At 37.7% G+C, this 18,740-nt stretch overlaps 1 protein-coding gene and 1 long non-coding RNA gene across 8 annotated transcripts in view; one reads left to right on the plus strand and one right to left on the minus strand.

Moving 5' to 3' along the window:
* Positions 1 to 14,681, plus strand: part of ADAM7 (ADAM metallopeptidase domain 7) — a 42,831-nt gene extending 28,150 nt beyond the window's left edge. Inside the window, exons 14-23 of the mRNA XM_084997711.1 lie at positions 93 to 288; positions 745 to 847; positions 1,968 to 2,154; positions 6,713 to 6,793; positions 7,894 to 7,972; positions 8,734 to 8,839; positions 9,197 to 9,296; positions 10,472 to 10,537; positions 12,296 to 12,352; positions 13,372 to 14,681. Of these exons, the coding sequence (XP_084853837.1) occupies positions 93 to 288; positions 745 to 847; positions 1,968 to 2,154; positions 6,713 to 6,793; positions 7,894 to 7,972; positions 8,734 to 8,839; positions 9,197 to 9,296; positions 10,472 to 10,537; positions 12,296 to 12,352; positions 13,372 to 13,416 (1,020 nt within the window). The 3' untranslated portion in view covers positions 13,417 to 14,681. The remainder of the gene's footprint in view (positions 1 to 92; positions 289 to 744; positions 848 to 1,967; positions 2,155 to 6,712; positions 6,794 to 7,893; positions 7,973 to 8,733; positions 8,840 to 9,196; positions 9,297 to 10,471; positions 10,538 to 12,295; positions 12,353 to 13,371) is intronic.
* Positions 1 to 18,740, minus strand: part of LOC146396455 (uncharacterized) — a 548,277-nt gene that overhangs the window by 134,516 nt on the left and 395,021 nt on the right. The window lies entirely within an intron of this gene.

Genomic DNA, 18,740 nt, shown 5'->3' on the forward strand with positions numbered 1-18,740 from the left:
AAATGAAATGGGTCAACCTACTTACTTCTTCCTACTTACGGAACCTCACCTGCCTGTATCTAAGATTCAATCTCTTCATTTTTCTTCAACAGGTGAAAAAAGCAGGCTCTCTCTGCCGACCAGCAAAAGATGAATGTGATTTTCCTGAAACGTGTACTGGCCACTCTCCTGCGTGTCCTAAGGACCAGTTCCAAGTCAATGGATTTCCTTGCAAGGATGCAAAAGGCTACTGCTTCATGGGGAACTGTCCCACCCGGGATGATCAGTGCTCTGAACTGTTTGATAATGGTGAGAGACAATCACGCGGAAGGACTGATCAAGATAACAGCCATTGCTTCTCTGTTATTATCCTTTAAGGATTGGGGGGCAAGCGTGGAGATGATGCCGTCTGTGGCATTCTTCCAAGATATCACCTGGCACCTTTCCGAATAACACCTTCAATAGTCATTGATTTTAACTTTAATAGTAATTTAATATTAATTGACTTTAATATTTAGTCAATATTCCTTAATTGATTAGCTCAGTATGTGGGTTAAGGTATGTTTCTTTTTAATTTTCATCTTCCTTTCTAAAATATCTTCCTGAGGCCATGGGGTAGTTTTAAAAATCATTTATTTATCCCATTGTGCTTCACCACTACACAATACTGAAATTTCAATTATATTAGAAAAGTAAGGCACTTTAGGATTTGTAATATTTGTGCTTTCCTTGTTTTATTTTTATCATTCCATTTTTGGCTTCCAGAGGCAAAAGACAGTTCTGATATCTGTTACAAGATGAATAAAAATGGAAACAAATTCGGATACTGCAAAAATGAAGAACAGACATTAATTCCTTGTGAAGAAAAGTAAGTGCCTTTCAAAGAAAAGTCAATGCCCTCTAAGAGTGTTTTGCAAAATCAGAATAGCTCTTCTTCAAACAGCTGCCAGCCTCTTCCTATTGAGGAGATTAGGAAGCAAGGGAAGCAAGAAGGAAGTGAGCAAAAAGCCTGAATGGAATCAACCAGCATTTATGTTCTGTATTTTGTCATTGAAAGTCATGGAAAACAAGGAAGAAAGATGAGAAAGAGCTAAGATTCTTTAGAAGAAAGGGAGGGAAAGAAACTACAAAAAAAAGACAGAGAGAAAGTAGCAAATGGGGGGGGGGGATAAGTATAAAAGGGGAAAGGAGGAAGAAAGAAGGAAAGCCATAAAAAGAAAGAAAGGTAGAAGTCAAAATTGAAGACAGAATGGCAGAATTGGGTGTTAGGTCTGTTTTTTAAAAGACACAGGCTGAACCCTACTTCCAGGTTTATTACTGACATTGGGCAAGGGCTTCTATGTGCCCCCAAACAGGATTTAGACTGAAAACCACAGTAATGAAAATCTAGAGTCAAGTTCAAATATGCCTCTAAAATGTACTCCAACAAATGGGTAGTTGTTGAACTCCTCTTATTTCCAATTGCTGCCTACTCTGTAAAAAGGGGGTTATATCAGGAGTTCCCTGGTAGCCTAGCAGTTAAGGCATTATCATTGCTATGGCTTGGTTACTGTGTGGTATGGGTTCGATCCCTGGCCCGGGAACTTCTGCATGCTATGGGTGCAGCCAAAAAAGGGGGGCTGTTATAATAATAATTTTGTGAGAATAAACCGGCCTGCTCCATGCAAGAAAGAATAAGAATAAGAAATCTGAATGTCCCAATGAAAGTTATACCAATTACTAAGAAGAAACTCTTCTGTAAACTTGAGGTAATACTGACTTGTGAGACTTAACAGATATATCACAAAGAAATACAATCATTTTACACCTTTGCCTACACAGCTCAGTTCCCAGAGTCTGGACTTTGTCCGCAGTTTCCCCAGCTTCTCCTGGCCTCTGACAAGCCTGAATCTAGAAAAAACTACCCAGGCCACTTCACCGCTAGCCTAGTCGCTAAAGTTCTACTGATCCCAAATGTGAGAATATACTTCTGCTTTCCTTCCCTTCAGAGATGTCAAATGCGGAAAGATATTCTGCACAGGTGGGAAGCATGCTTCCATCCTTGGAGAAGAAAAGGTCTATCACCTTAAGAAGCCTCTGACGCAGAATGTCACTGAATGCAAAACCTTTTTTTTATATCACAAATCTAAGGATTTTGGTTTGGTTGCTCCTGGAACAAAATGTGGAGAAGGAAAGGTAAGATGAAAGCCCTTTGTTTTATTACAACTTCTTGGTTCAGCCATTTTAAAATCTCTTTGGATTCTATAATTGGTTCCAGAGGGCCCATACATGGAAATGAAGAAAAAAAGTCTGCAACATTTTTTTAAATTGAACAGAGTAGCAATAGCACTATAATAAATATTCATGTTGCTTAATGTTTATTATACAAATCTTATAAATGTTATAAAGACGCTTACTTAGTATCTTACAGTAGATGTTTAATGAAATTATAGACTTATTTTTTTTAATTTATTTGCAGGAGTCATACAGTCTTCATTTATTTTATTCATTCAGACATATTCACTGGTCATATACCATGATGCCAGTGACTGTGTGGGACACAGATGATGGAAAGATGTAATGAGATAAAGAAATGAATTGGAAAGTAAAAATTCAGCATGTAAAAAGGAATCAGGAATTCCTTGGTAGCTCAGTGGGTTAAGGATTTAGCATTGTCACTGCTGTGGCTCTGGTTATTGATGTGGTTCAGGTTCAGTCCCTGGCCTGGGAACTTCCTCATGCCTTAGGAAAGGCCAAAAGAAAATAATAATAATAATAATAATAATAGGAATCAGAATTTAATAGAGACCTATATTTCAAATCCATGTATTTAACCATACAGTTTCCCACTAAAATGACTAAATAAATATAAAAATAGTGAGGAATAAATATTTGTGAAAATTTGGCTATATATGTATCAACCACAAGCTAGAAAGTTCAAGGATTTTCAATAAGATGGTGTATCAGGCATCAGTTTGAAGAAAATACCAAATAATTTTCTATTCACTTCAGGTAAGAAAGTGAATAGCCAGAGGTACAAAGCAAAAGCATGACATCCCTTGCATAGAATGGCAGGGTTAAACAAGGCAGTTGACAAGGGAGCTGTTAAAGAACACTTCTTGAGTGTGCGAAGACATGCTGTGACCATGGACCACCACATCGACGCCTATTCTTTTAAGAGAAATCTTACTACAGACGTGCACCACTCACAATGGTGCCGCTTCTTAACCTAGTTCCTAATGAGTGACTCTATGCATAGCAAATGCCAGCCTATAGACGTATCACAAAGACACTCCTTTCAGAATCTGTCATCCCATATTTACATTGAGATACTATTTTGTAGACCAAGGAACTTAAAATGCATTAAAACATTTTAATTTCTCTTAGTAGTTATTTTTTCTGGGTAAATTTTACTTTGGCATAGGAAAAAAGGGCAAACATATTCCATTACCCTGGGTGCCACTTTCCTTAGTTATACTACAGAACTTACAACAGAGATAAGAAAAAGAAAATGGAAAAAAAAAAAAAAGAAGAGAGAAATAAGAGAAGGAAAAGAGTAGCATGTAGAGAGAATAAGAGCAGAGGAGAGAAGAGGAGAAAGGAAGGAAATTCATTTGCTCATTCATTCTCTGGTACAGAATTGCTCAAAAACCATCTCTGCAGATATCTCTTCATTAAATATACAACATAGCAAAATCAAAATAAGAAACTTTTCAGTATTTTTCCTTTAGTTGAGCCTGAAATACTTGAAGAGAGGTCTACATGGGTTTTAAAACAATGTTTCTCAGTGTTTAATCATGCATAGAGAAAACTCAGAAGCATAAGGAAAAAAGGCAACGAGAATTCAATGTGGTGAACAAAGGAAACCAGTCTAAGAAGGTTTTAAAACAATGTTTCTCAGTGTTTAATCATACATAAAGAAAACTCAGAAAACTCCTTCTATAAGCATAAGGAAAAAAGGCAACGAGAATTCAATGTGGTGAACAAAGGAAACCAGTCTAAGAAATCAAAGATGGTAGTCTCCCATTTTTAAAAAGAACAAAATCCTTTAGAGAAAAAAAAAAAAGGTTAAATTTACATTTGAATACTATTTAGAAGGATATTAAATCTATAAAGGTGATATACTTTGAAATCAAGAGGTGCTGCCTTCAAAGAACAAAACGAATAATAACTGCTGGTTTATATGCAATTTTGGCAGTAAGCCATGGAATAGAAACTACAAAAAAAATAGTAAATGGAAGCCAAACTTCTTAACACGGAAAAATCAGATGAAGATTTTTTTTTAATGAAAGAAAATGAGTAAAAGCAAGAAAAACAGTCCTAAGAAATCTGCTAGGTAAAGAAAACAGAATAAGATTTAAAATATAATTAAAGAAATAATAATCAAAATATCTCTGAGCTGAGAAATGCATAACATAAAAACTCAGTACCAGGAAAAAACCATAAAATTAAATGAGTATTTAGGCTTACCTCATACTATGAAGTCAACAATAAAGAAAATGTTCCATAAGTACAAAAGAAGGCAAGTATTATTTTTCAATAAAAAAATTATCAAGTTACCATGATATTTATCTTCAACAAAAAAATACCAGAAGATAATGCAGCAAAACCCACAGAGTTCTGGAAAACAGAAATGTGGGGACCTTAGAACCATACAATATAACCAAGCTATCATTCAGACAGTGAAGTAATAGAATGACACTCTCACACACCTTATGATTAAGACAATATCAGGGAGTTTCTGTCAAGGCTCAGTGGTTAACGAACCTGACTAATATCCATGAGGATGTGGGTTCGATCCCTGGCTTTGCCCAGTGGGTTAAGGATCCGGTGTTGCCATGAGCTGTGGTGTATGTAGGTCACAGACTCAGCTCGGATCTTGTGTTGCTGTGGCTGTGGCGTAGGCCAGCAGCTGTAACTCCAATTTGACCCCTAGCCTGCGAATTTCCATATGCGGTGTGTGTGGCCCTTAAAAAAAAAAAAAAAAAAAAAAAGACAATGTCAGTAAAATTAGACAGCATTTATTTTCTGAAAAGAAAAAAGCCTATACACTGTATAAAATAGATGATTAACAAGTACCTACTGTATAGCTCAGGGAAATCTTCGTCATAGTTTGCATTAAGTTATGGCGAATTCACTTTGCCATACACTTGAAACTAATACAACATTAAGTCAACTGCAATAAAATATTTTAAAAAGGAAAAATAGTCAAGCACTCTGGCCAACTGAAAAAAATGAATTTAATTGAAGTAATATCTGCACTTTCATATTCACTGCAACATTAGTCACAATAACCAAGATAAGGAAACAACTTAAATGTCCTCAAATAGGTGAATGGATAAAGAAAATGTGAGTTCATATATATTATATATGTACGCATATATATACACATACAAATGTGACTTTATATATATTTTATATATTATATAAATGAATATTATCTAATCTCAAAAAAAGGAAATCCTGTCATTTTCAAGAACATGGATAAACTTGGAGATTTCACTTAATGCTAAGCAAAATAAGCCTAATACAGAAAGACAAAGACTGTATAATCTCACCTATACGTGAAATCTATAAGAATCACGTCACAGAAGTAGGAAGTAAGTAGAGTGATGGTTGCCAGGGTGGGGGTTGGGGGTAGGGAAAACAGGGAGATGTTGGTTAAAGGGTACAAACTTTCCATTATAAGATGAATAAATTCTGGAGACTTGTGGTTGCCTGATGGGAGGGGGAGGGAGTGGGAGGGATCGGGAGCTTGGGCTTATCAGACACAACCTAGAATAGATTTACAAGGAGATCCTGCTGAATAGCATTGAGAACTATGTCTAGATACTCATGTTGCAACAGAAGAAAGGGTGGGGGAAAAACTGTAATTGTAATGTATACATGTAAGGATAACCTGACCCCCTTGCTGTACAGTGGGAAAATAAAAAAATAAAAAATAAAAATAAAATAAAATAAAATAAAATGAATAAATTCTGGAGATCTAATGTAAAGCATGGTGACTATAGCTAACAACACAATAATGTGTACTTGAAATTTGCTGAGACAGTAGATCTTAGGTGTTCTCATGACAAAAAAAGTAACTATTTGGGGTGATGGATGTATTAATTAGGTTGTTCGTGGTAGTCACTTCACAGTGTATAAGTACGTAAAATCATTACGATATATCCTTTAAATACATACAATATTTGTTAATTATACCTCGACAGAGTTGGAAAAACATTTCTAGAGTTAGCTTTTTTAGAAGAAGTAGCTAACAAATAAATGAACTCAGATAAGCCAGGCAATAACCATAAGAAAAAACCAACAGTAAGTTGGTCGTAAAACTCACCAAAATTAAAAATAAAAAAAAAAGTGGGCAATATTTGAAACAAAGGTGACAAGTACAAATAAGAAGATGAATTGATATTGACAAAATGCCCAATCAGCAACTGTAGCATAACAAACATGGATCCTTATCAAGTCAAAAGAAAACCTGATAGAAATAATAGAAGAAATTGCTGCAATTACAATGGTAGAACTGTTGATAGATTAACACTTGGAAGAATGAATAAGGACCTAGACAAATAAAATAAATAATATGTTTATATAACAATTTCTGATATAGAGTACCATTTTCAAATATCCACTGAACATTTACAGAGGATTCCTTCTTCCACAGAAGATTCTACTTGTGGTTTTTTACAACAGAATAAATGATGTAAGTTCTAAAAGCAAGTCATTCTAGTTCATATTGGTACTTCATTTCTAGGTGTGCAGCAACAGTGAATGCGTGACTATTGAAAAAGCCTACAATTCAACCGATTGTCCCTCTCCGTGCAATGAGAATGCTGTAAGGTTTGACTCCTCTTTCAATTAATGTTTTATCAGTCATTTATTTACATAAGACTTCCTTCCTGAGCCTGTGTTCATGTGCAGGCACATGAGGGTGGTGTATGTATGTATGTACAGTGATTTTTTTTAATCAAATGTGTGTTATGGATCCATTTTTTTGCCCTCTCATCATTGATCCAAAGAGCCAAACCAAGTATTATACATAGATAATGCCAGTACTGCAAGTATATGTCTTACCAGTGGACTGGTAATCTGGAAACCCAGCAACTTACGTACATATGAAGTTTAAACCTAAAGTTTAAAGTTGGATCTATCATAATTGCATTTACAGTTAAACTATACCAATATCAACATTAGCCTAAAGCTTTTGAGAAGAGCAATAAAGACAATTTTTTTTTTCACTCAGTTAACACTGTTCAATACTAGCGACACCTAGCTGTTTGCTTTTGTGGGTAACATCTTTCCTAAGCCAAATGAATCAGTAACACTTATATAGAGTGGTACTCCTTAGATACTTTACGGATATATTGAATTTTAAAAGTTTCATAACAACCTTAAAAGATGACTACTAGTGGTGAATTAGTCACACTGATGTTATGTGCAAGGAAACGCTGAGATTTCAATACACAAAGAGTTTGAGCTCTTAACTATTACACAATGGACTTTGCTGAACTAAACATGATGCCACCCCCTTTTTCCCACATTATTATTATCCCAGTATTACTAAGCCTTATTTGAGTCTCCTCCTTGGCCATGATATGTCCAACTCTAGCAGGGTCTGTGCATATAATAGTATTAGTGGCTCCTGGAAAGAGAAGTCACACCATTTGGTTCATCTGGTTTTGAATTTGTCAGAATCATTCTCTTGTTCAAAGGCCATCTTCAAACATAGCTGCTCCTTGCATTTTGTCTGCTTATTGTTCCCAACATCGATTCTGGTAGGCAGTTTTGTGAATTAATTAATAAAAAGTTCATGAGTGTGCGGGTGTGTGTATCTATGTGTGTGCATTTGATGAAAAGCTAATACGAGCTAAATGAGGTGCAAAACACAACTCGCGTCAGTCATTTGATAAATGATAGGACTGATGGCTTTTCCAGGTGGAAGACGGTGATCTCGGGTGCCAGTGTGAAGGAGTACAGGCATCTGTGGACTGGGAGGAAACCTTAAATGTTACCAGTGAGCATCCTAGATTAATATAATATCTTGCATGTATCAAAAGCCTAGCCAGTGAGAATGCTTTTTGCTTATATGCTAATTCTACCACATATATGTTATATTTCTGTATGAATGTGTATGGTCTTTTTGTTGTTTTGCATATTTAAATACCCAAGTTTGAATTTACTACAATGGCTTTTAGAATGAATGTGTCTTCTTCTAGTTAAAGTTAGACGAGTTCTTCTAAGAACCCATAACACAGTATGGCCTTTTCTATAGACAGTCAATAATGGACAAATTTTCCTGCTGATTGTGATTCCCTATAAACATAATGGAATCTTGCATGGATGGTCAATTGCCAATATAGATAATAATTTGTACAGTATTTTGGTCTTTTACTCTATTTAAAAAAATAACTGTAGGCGGCAGGGAGTTCCTGTTGCGGCTCAGCAAGCTAAGAACCTGACTAGTATCCATGAGGATGTGCTCAGTTGATTAAAGATCCGGCATTGCCACAAGCTATGGTGTAGGTCCCAGACACAGCTCAGATCTGGTGTTGCTGTGGCTGTGGCATAGGCCAGCAGCTACAGCTCCAATTTGAACTAGCCTGGGAACTTCCATATGCTGCAGGTGCTGCCCTAAAAAGAAAAAAAAAAAATGGAGGAGGGGGAATCAAAGTTCTTTCAGGAAAGAAGAAGCAGGATTGTATCACCAGTTAAATGTTATTATTCTATGGCCTGAAGTTGCTGTCCTGGCTGCAGCTCATGCTTTTTAATTTGCAGATATCTCCATCCTGGTGGTTGTACTCATCCTGGTTATTATTGGTGTTCTGTCTGCCGTATTATTAATTCGTTACCAAAAATGTATTAAGTTGAAGCAAGTTCAAAGGTACGTCTATATTCTATATGTGTTGAAGGGACCAATAGTGAGACTGTGTAAGCTTGGTGGCCATAGAGGATGCTTGATGGGAGAAAAGTAGATGCCTCTTACTGAAGATCAAGTATTTAAGTCAAGATTTTATATACTTTGTTCTCATTCAAATGCTTATCCCAAAGGCTCCCAAACTTTGCTGCACCTTGGAATCACAGGGGATTTTTTTAAAATACTAACTTTGGTTCCTCCCTCAGATTTAATTGTTACAGGGTATAAATGAGTATCTGTCTTTTAAAAATCTCCTAGCCGATATAATATTAACCCCAGGCTTATCCCATAGCCAGTGTCAATATTCAGTTTCCTTCTTAACAGACCGCCTAGCGAAGCACTGGGAGTGGAAAATAAAGGATACACTGGTGATGAGCAGCAGACAAGAACTGAGCCCATATTACCTGACATTCATCCCCTACATGTAAGAAAATATCATTTATAACATTTTCAGCTTACCCTGAGAGTTCCCCATATGAAAACGCAGAATGCTAATATAAGGTTTAAATAAGAAAATGTATGTAAATGCATTTAGCACAGTGTTTGGAATATATTTAGCACTTAATATGTGTTAATTATCTACTATGCCTCGTGTGCTGCACTGTCGCAGTTTCTTTCCTAATTACATTTTCTTTAAATTAATATGCAAAACAGTTGCACTCCCAGAGAAAGGAGACAAGTGAAGGTAGCCTGAGCATGCGATCAATGATAAATTGTCACCAGAGATTTAGATAGAGCCTGGGGCATATGTGTTACTTCTAAAACACAAAATCCTGAAGGGCTTTTGACTTTAGTTAAATGAGGGAACTCAGAAAATAAGCTTACTGAATATTTGTTAAATACATGAATGAATTTAATTCACCATATACTGTATTATAAATACAGACAGTTTAGGAGAGTTTGGGTCCTCAAATCTCTTGTTGATGTTTTTTGTATTATTTGGCATGAAATTATAGAAGTAATAATGATTTAGCTGATGCCAGTTTGTTACATTAGTTACCTGTCAAAGGCCAGTTCTCAGCAAAACTGTGGTTTGAGAAAACCGTGTTTGGTGTCCTCTCCCAGTTGCAATTAGGATGCTTGGTTAGTTTTTCTCTCCGGCACCCAGTGCTTCTCCTGGATCCTGTTTCCCCTGAACCATGATTTCTGGTTGTATTGACATCCAATGGGGGTTAGCAGAAAACATTTCAAAGAGAGTAACTTCAGCCAGGCATATCTGTATTACAATAGTGAGTTCTGGAAATCCTCAAAGACCGCCAGGATCCAAAGGGATGTAGCTGGTTGTGGAATTTCAGGCATGCAGACCATTAGAGATACTAAGATTTGGAGGCTAGCCGACTGGACTTGTGCTCCTCAGATCATAACCTGTGAAGAAACTCCCACTCTTCCCCTATGCATGTTGCCATATAGGTAAGTTCTCAGGCTCATCCATCACAGAACTGCCCAGGCAACAACATGGTCTTCATGAGTTTCAATATTTGCACATTTACTAGGACTGTATACTAGAGAAGACCAAGAAAACTTATTGTGTAGGCTTGAGAAATGGTCATATTTGTTTGAGAACTAACTTCAGGTTGATAGTATCTTTTTTTTCCCCAGCGAAGAACCGCGGAGTCCCTGGCGAGACTTCCAACCAGCTTCTCGAGTCCGCACTACATCACGCTGGTAAGGACAGTCCCTGGGCCCCTTTGTGTTGGTTGTGTGAGTCTGTGTCCAGTCCACTGATCATCTGAACCGCTCCTCATTTCCTTGAAAAGGTCCAATCAGAGAACCCAGCTCTCCGATCTGAGACACAAATAGGAACTTCTCAGCAGGGCAGGGATTAGGGTGATCAGCGAGTCTTGTGAGTGCTCAGTCAGATACTGTCTTTATGTGAAATACTGAGTGTTCATCATGAATTCCTGGTAATTAGTCCTGACTTCAAAAAAAATTTTTTTGGGAGTTCCCGTCGTGGCGCAGTGGTTAATGCATCCGACTAGGAACCATGAGGTTGCGGGTTCGGTCCCTGCCCTTGCTCAGTGGGTTAACGATCCGGCATTGCTGTGAGCTGTGGTGTAGGTTGTAGACGCGGCTCGGATCCCGAGTTTCTGTGGCTCTGGTGTAGGCCGGTGGCTACAGCTCCGATTGGACCCCTAGCCTGGGAACCTCCATATGCCACAGGAGCGGCCCAAGAAATAGCAAAAAGACAAAAAAAAAAAAAATTTTTTTTGGCTGTGCCCATGGTATGTGGAAGATCTTGGGCCAGATCCTTAACCTACTAGGCCACCAGGGAAATCCAGTTCTGATTTAAAAAAAAAAAAAACAACACATTTACATATTATTTACTGTGATTACAGAGTCTGTACCCCTTAAATGTTTCCCCTGAGACCAAAGTCTCCCTCACCTCATCCTCCTCCCTGCCCCGGTTCTTGGGCATCAAACCCAATGATGGCTTCCTTGATCAGCAGAGGGCTTTCCATTAACTGAGGAGGTGTGTTCCCTATATCAATATTGATGGGAGAGAAATAAACTCGCTAACTTAACACACACTTGCATGAGCAATGGAGCCAAACAGAAAAGATATCACAAGGTCTCTAAAATCACCTGAATCTCTATCTACATCTGTAGCCCCAAGGTCACAGAGGTGAAAGCACCAAGATTCTCAGCTTTATCCTTGTAAAATCAGCAATTCTCATTATGCTTTTTTATTAATGGTGAGAAGGGTGTGATTAAGACAGTTTTCAGTCTGTGGTTCCACAGAATCCTCCTCCAGAACAAAAGGATCTCAGAATGTGCTATACAATCAGGGTGGCGTGGAATGCCCTGCTCAGCTAGTACAGGCTGTTCTCTCTCTCTCTTTTTTTTTTTTTTGTCTTTTTAGGGCTACACCTGCTGCATATGGAAGTTCCCAGGTTAGGGGCCAAATCAGAGCTACAGCTACCAGTATACATCACATCTACAGCAACACCAGATCTGAGATGTGTCTGCAACCTACACCACAGCTCACAGCAACACCAGATCCTTAACCCATGGAGTGAGGCCAGGGATCAAGGCCTCGCCCTCAAGGATACTAGTCCAGTTCGTTCCTGCTGAGCCATGACAAGAACTCCCAGGATTTTACTGGGATTTCAACTGAGTTTTTTTTTAATATAAGCTCTAGTACTTGAAAAATATTTGGAAGTCTCTTGCCAAATACAGTGTTGGAGAGAGTCACAACAAGGCTAACAAGAAAAAATCGTTTCTGACAAACTTGACTTAATTAGAACTTTCTCCATCTTTCTCCATCCCCCCAGCCACGCCCCCTCCATCCCCTAGCTATCTACAGTCTTAAGAGTTTTCATGCATCGAGAAGAGGTGGTCTGTGCATATATGTGTTCATGCACATGTGTGTCTATGTACGATGTCTAGTTCTGTTCCTGAAATAGCAAAATCTATTTATTATAGAAACCTGCAAGTAAAGAACCAAGAGGAACTGCAGATCCCAATCCAAGTGCCAAAGTGGTAGGTTCCTATGACTGATGATCTCCTTTGAAAAGTTTTTAAATACTAGTCTCCTTCTGTGTTTTTTATCTACTCACTGATTGGTGAGGTCCTCTGTTCCCATTAAAAGATGAGGGTGCTTGACATTGTTTGATCTGATTACATTTCTAACAGATAACTCAGCAGTGCATGTTTTAGTCCAAGAGTTTTCAGCCCCATCAAAGGAGCAAGCTAGAATTCAACGGTGTCAGAGGCTGGATAGATTTTAGAAATAACAATAAAAATAAAATTTCTTTCTCAAGCTTTTCTTGGCTAGAGGATAATACCCACGGATTCTCATGAGGTATTTTAAAGGATGTAATTGCATTGGTAATAGTGAAAAGGTATCTTTTCTAATAGGATAGTTTTTTTTTCATGATTGGTTTACCAAAGTTTGTTACTAATGCATAACTGACTATATTCGAGGCATGATTTTACTTTTGAATTATTATATCTAATGGTAGAAATTTTATCAAAAAAATTGATTTTTTTTTTTTTTTCCAAAGAGAGACACAATGAGCACTGTTTGGCTACATTTCAGAGTTTTTGTTTTCATTCCTTCATTCATCCATTCATTGGCTTTTTTTGAGTCCCTAAAATGTACCAGGTTAATAGGAAGCTTTCCCCCACAAGGCATTCTTTCAAGAAGTCCTGCCCGACACACTTTCCCTCTTGGGATGGAGGAGAAAAGGCATTTCTAATGGTCCCCCCCACTCCACAAGGATGGGGAGTAGAAAAGATGCACCTTAGTTCAAGCAAAGGGTCTGGCTTCCTGTAATGAAAAACAAAACGATTTTCTTTCTTTTGTGATAGGCTTGTCGATTTTATAATAATTGGGTAATTAGCCATGGCTGAGGAGATCTGAGAAGTGTGGATAAATGTAGTACAACAGAATCCAGAAAGGTTACTGTAATTAGTAGATATAAATGAGTCACTGAAATATAACGTGCTTATAGATTTTACAGAAAACAATTTACTTTTAACCATCTGTTTTCATTTAGAGCTTGAAACTGGATATTCAAAATGGCTGTGCAAGTCTAAGCTGAAGATTCTGGATGTAAAATCTTTGTAACCTTCTCTTGATATCTGCCACACAAATTTCTAGTCGTTTTTCAAATGTTCTTTATCTAGACAGAAAATGCTAAAGAGAAACCACATCTTCCTGAAAAATTTACCTGTAGAATTCACAATCTATGGGGCAGACATATGCTACAAGAAAAGTCTGTCGTTTTTCAAATGCTTTTTAGCTTGAAATAAAAATAAACAGTCTCCTTGCATAGTTTTCTTACATAATGTTAATCATTTAAAAAAAGAGTCAAAACTTAGAGGATGGTAAATTACAACCCTGAGTCTAAGAATCAAAATATCTCTTATAAGAGATTTTTTCCTTAGGAGCATGAAAAGGCTTACCTTAATTTGAACCTAATGTAATTACCATTAATTATGGTTTAAATGACATTCTCTCCTGAAGAAATGCCAAGGAAATCTGTTCAAGAAGCATCAGATTCTACTAGTTAATTAAAAGGTAAATGGCTGTCCCGTACATTTCCTATTAGTGAAGGAGTCAAAACAATAGTCACCTTTTTTGGGGTTAGTAGATGCAAACTATTGCATTTGGAATGGATAAGCAATGAGATCCTGCTTGTATACAACAGGAGACTATATCTAGTCACTTGTGATGGAACACGATGAATGATAATGTGAGAAAAAGAATGTGAATGAATATACATACATATGTAATTGACAAAACATATATATGAAACTGACAAAACAAGTCAACTATAATAGAAAAAATAAAAACAAAACAAAACAAAAAAATAGTCACCTTAACTACAAAGTTTCTTACACTTGTGGTGGCAGTAAGAGAGGACATGAAATGCTCCTAGTAATTCTAAATGCCTAGAATTTAATTCCAAAATCCTAAATTTTTAGAATTCCTTAAGAGCTTTTCAGAAAAGTCAGAGTTACAAGAATTTCAGAAAATTAACTTCAGCAGAGAAGAAATATGATTCCCACATAGGGCTTTTGAGATGCTTGCAATATTTGGGTTGGAGCACTTCCTGGGCAATTTCTATGCTGGCTCTACCCCTCCCTGTCAGGTGGTTAGGATGCCTGGGGCTGTCCTGGGAATGCTTTTAGCTCTTTCTTATTTGGATGCTTCTCAGAGTGTTCTCTTGTGTTCTCTATGTTCTTTTTTGTTCACTGCCAAAGCTACCTGCAATTATTTTTTCATTTACTGAAGTAAAGTTTTCAAGTGCTAAATGCAAATTTCCTGATTCAATTAAATAAAGGCTGCAAATCAAGGAAGAAAGCTGGTTGTTCTTGGTGTATTATTGTTGCTATGCTGACTGGTCATGGGAGGAGGGAATGAAATCCACAAAGGACAGCAGTGACTCAGCACTTTAGACCTGGTGTGCTTTTGATAAGCCTCCGAGGTTCTAATTAAAACCACTCCTTTAAGAAAGGATACTGATAAATGCATGCATAAAGCAAAATATGCTACTTGAAATACTTTATGTAAATTTTTGACAAAAGAAATTCCATATCATCTATACTAGCCTCATGAAAGCAAACAATAACCCTCTGACATCCAAAATGAAGACTTGTTCACATATCTGTAGTCACCCGAACAGTACATGTGCTGATGAACAACATACATTTTGGTGATACTTTAGTCCCCTTTTAAAAGAATTATTTCCTTGAATTGTTATTTTTCTTATCGTTCCCATATCTCTTTCAGAAAACTTCCCATCATCACTCACTTTCTCCACCTTCGGCTTCACATCAGCTAATACTAACGTCCAATGATTTTTTTTTTTATTTCTTCTCTCTCTCTCCAATTATAAACATGTCTCAGATTCCCTAAGTCCTCCTGCTTCATTGCTTCCTGCCTAGATCATCACTCAAGGTTCCAGTACTGTCTATAGATTAGGAAGCATCTTCACAGCTACCCCCATAGTGGTCCCCTTGTTGGCCTAGTTTTGTCCCTGGTTAAAAAGCCAATTATGATTTCATAGACCAAATGTTTTTGGCTTTTGTCACTTGCCAGGGTTTGAATCCTTCCCCTTGAACCCACATCCACTGGCAGGACTCCTTTTAGGAATGGACCCACCTGCCTTCCACCTCAGACCCCATGGATGCCCAGCTGTGAATAAATAACACTTCCTGGTGCTGGTATTTGCCTCGACTTACATGGAGCCTGGTACAGCTTGGGATGCTGTGTCTTGGAGTGTTGGGTTGTCCTCCACAGCCAGGTCATGTGCCCTCTGCCCTGAACAAAAGCAGATGTTTCTGGAAACTCATGAAGCTGGGGTTTTAGGGCCCATCACACATACTGCTCCTTCCAGGACCTTTTATCTAATTTTGTATTTACATTTTTTAATGACATCGGTGGATTGGTTTGGGTTGGGGAGCTCAAACAATTTATCAGGAGAAGTATAGGAAACAAAGAGGATAGGGACGCATCTTTGTTAGGTTGAGGCTATAGTCACAGGGAGGGCAAGAATGCACCAGAGTGAAATGGGACGAGGGCCATGTGGGCCTGAGAGAAGCATGGAAGGTTTGATGAGCCCCTCTCAACCTCCCAGATGACCAGGGAAAGACCTGCCTGGGGATGAGTACCTTAAAGAGTGGCATGGAGAAGAAAATCCAAAACAAAAGTGAAATCAAGCTGAACTTTGACTATGCTCCTTGAACCATAGACGGATTAAACAGCTGAAGGCCAAAGGTTTATGGGCTCCCAGAGTCTGACCAAAACCTCCGCCCAAGGCCCAAAACCTCTGACTGCTGAGTGATGCAGAACCAGGAAAACCCATAGAAAATGATATGAAATATAAAAAGAAGTCAAACTGAGCAGAGACATTAGTGGCCGTACCTCACAGGGGGTGGAGGGAGGGCAGTTGATCAATTCTGCGGTTCAAGTTCCTGCAAATCACTTTAAAAAGATTCTCCAAAAATAAATCATAGTCTGTATTTGTTGCAATATATTATTCAAATGCGACTGTGCCAAGGAATCTCAAGCATATTTTTATATCAGTTCTGCCAGGCATACAGTGATAATGACCCAAAATAAAACAAAATAAAACCAGCATTTTCAATACATCTTTTACAGTCCTGCCTGGGTATCAACGGAGAATTGGTTTCAAGACCCCTGCAAATACCAACCCCCCATGCTCAAGTCCCTTACCCAAAATGGCTAAAATCTGCATATAACCTATACATCCACCTGCTTATATTGTCATTTCTAGGTTACTTAAACTACATAATACAATGGAAATAGTAGCTTTGTAAATAGTTGCAATTGCCATGTAAATAGTAGATAGGATGTAGCTAATTCAACTTTTGCTTTTTGGAACTTTCTGGACTTTTAAAAAAATATTTTTTCTGCAGTTGGTTGAATCCTTGGATGGGGAACTCTCAATTACAGAGGGCTGACTATATTCTCAAATATCAACCAGCTCCACGTAGCCCCTTTGCCTTTTGTTCAAGGCAGTTGTACTTACATGTGATTATGCAGTCTAAAAATGCATACTTAATGTGCTAAAACTGGGAAATTATTCTAAAGAAAGTTAATAACTTTCTTACCAAGTGCACCTGCAGCAGGTCTGTTTGTACCTGACAATCCATCGGGGAAATTCCTAGAAGGGTCAGTAGGTGGCGACATAGGAAACTAAATCGCCTGTGAGCTGGCAAACTGCTGGATGGTTTCGTCCCTTTGTCAGCCAACACCAGGCGGTGGAAGTCGCGACTTTAAATAAACTTATTAAGAAATTTGTTAAAGTCCTGCTCCTGATTGTTAAGGAGGTAACTCTGGGTGAATTTTGCCATACACAACTTCCCTGTCTGCAGGGTCGTGGATTGAGATAGAAAAGTAAGGACTGTATCACTGAACAAAGGGGAACTGGTGGCAGCCTGAAAGCTTCAATTGGAGATTTTAAATTGGAAAGACAAATCCTATTTATTCTCAGTTCTGAAATCCATTCTTCTTGAAGTTGCTCTGTCAACAGACCCAAATGACCCAGGATCCTGAGAACTACTCTGCTTTTTGTTTTTTAATTTTATATTATCTGTTTATTTTTTGAAGGCCAGCTGATTAGCCACCGTTGCCATGGAAACTTATAGAGCTTCCCTCTTCCCAGGGACACCTAATGGATAGTAAATGTCAGGAAAAGCTGCAGCCTGTATGACTTATATGACTTTGTGGGGGACTCCTGATGACAATTAATCATCACCAAGAAGTGAAAAATACTGATTAGGCTCCTGAGATTATTGGAAGCTTCCTGATCACTTTCAAACTGAAGGTCAGGCTTTTAGGAAACTCAAAAGCCCTTATGTAAGGAAGTGGCTGCCTCGTGGCCTCGACAGAATCCATTAACATCTTGCTCCAGGAAAAGCTGCAATCGTGAGCTATACGTAATGGATATTGATTGCCAAGAGAAGAAGATACATATAACTTTAAACCTCAGGGGTCTCCAAGGATGAAAGACATAGAAAAGGAGGGCTTTAGCATCACAGGCACGCTAGTTTGGGAGAAACTATGCCAGAGGTGTCTTAGAGAATCTTAGATAAGTGAACTCAGAAGCCAGCGCCCCTATTCCCAGTGATTTCTTACACGGAGAGCAAATATGGCCTCTATTGAGGGCACACGATTTGTTAAGCATTATTCTAAGCACTTCCTATGTATAATTTCATTTGAAATTAAAACAGTTCTGTGAGTCAACTAATATTATCCTCATTTTACAGTTTGAGAAAATCAAAGTCAAAAGTCAAATAATCCACTGAAAGAGAGATAGCTGATTAAATAACACAGTCAGGACATCAACCCTGGAACTCTAACTACATAGAGCATACTTTCAATCACTGCCATGCTGCTGGCAGAAATATCATTTTGATAGTGAAAAAGCCCAGGCTTTCCCCCAAGTTCAGACTCCTGTAAAGGAAATAAATATATCTCATTCCCATTCTTATTTTTTTCCATGGGCTCACTTCATTACAATATTCACTTTTCTTAAACATAAAATCAACACATTTATTTCACGTGATGATGGGAAAAGAAAGAAAATAAACTAGTTTCATATATTACCGTGGATTTTGGTGGGGTTGTTTTAATTTTATTATGCCATTTTATTATATTTTAATACAATTGGAGTATAACTGACTGACAATGTGGTATTAGTTTCAGGTGTACAGCAAAGTGAATCAGTTACACTTATAAATTAGATCTATTCTTTTTTTTTTTCCATGTAGGTTATTACAAACTATTGAGTAGATTTTCCTGTGCTATACAGTAGATTCCTGTTAATCTATTTTATACAGTAGTATGTATATGTTATTTCCACCCTTCTAATTTCTCCCTCCCAACAGTTTTACT

This window comes from Sus scrofa, chromosome 14 (assembly GCF_054392235.1).
Source record: "Sus scrofa isolate SSC_HxYL_T2T_F1_AM1 chromosome 14, Sscrofa_HxYL_maternal_Yorkshire_Landrace_v2.0, whole genome shotgun sequence".
NCBI classification, from domain to species: domain Eukaryota; kingdom Metazoa; phylum Chordata; class Mammalia; order Artiodactyla; family Suidae; genus Sus; species Sus scrofa.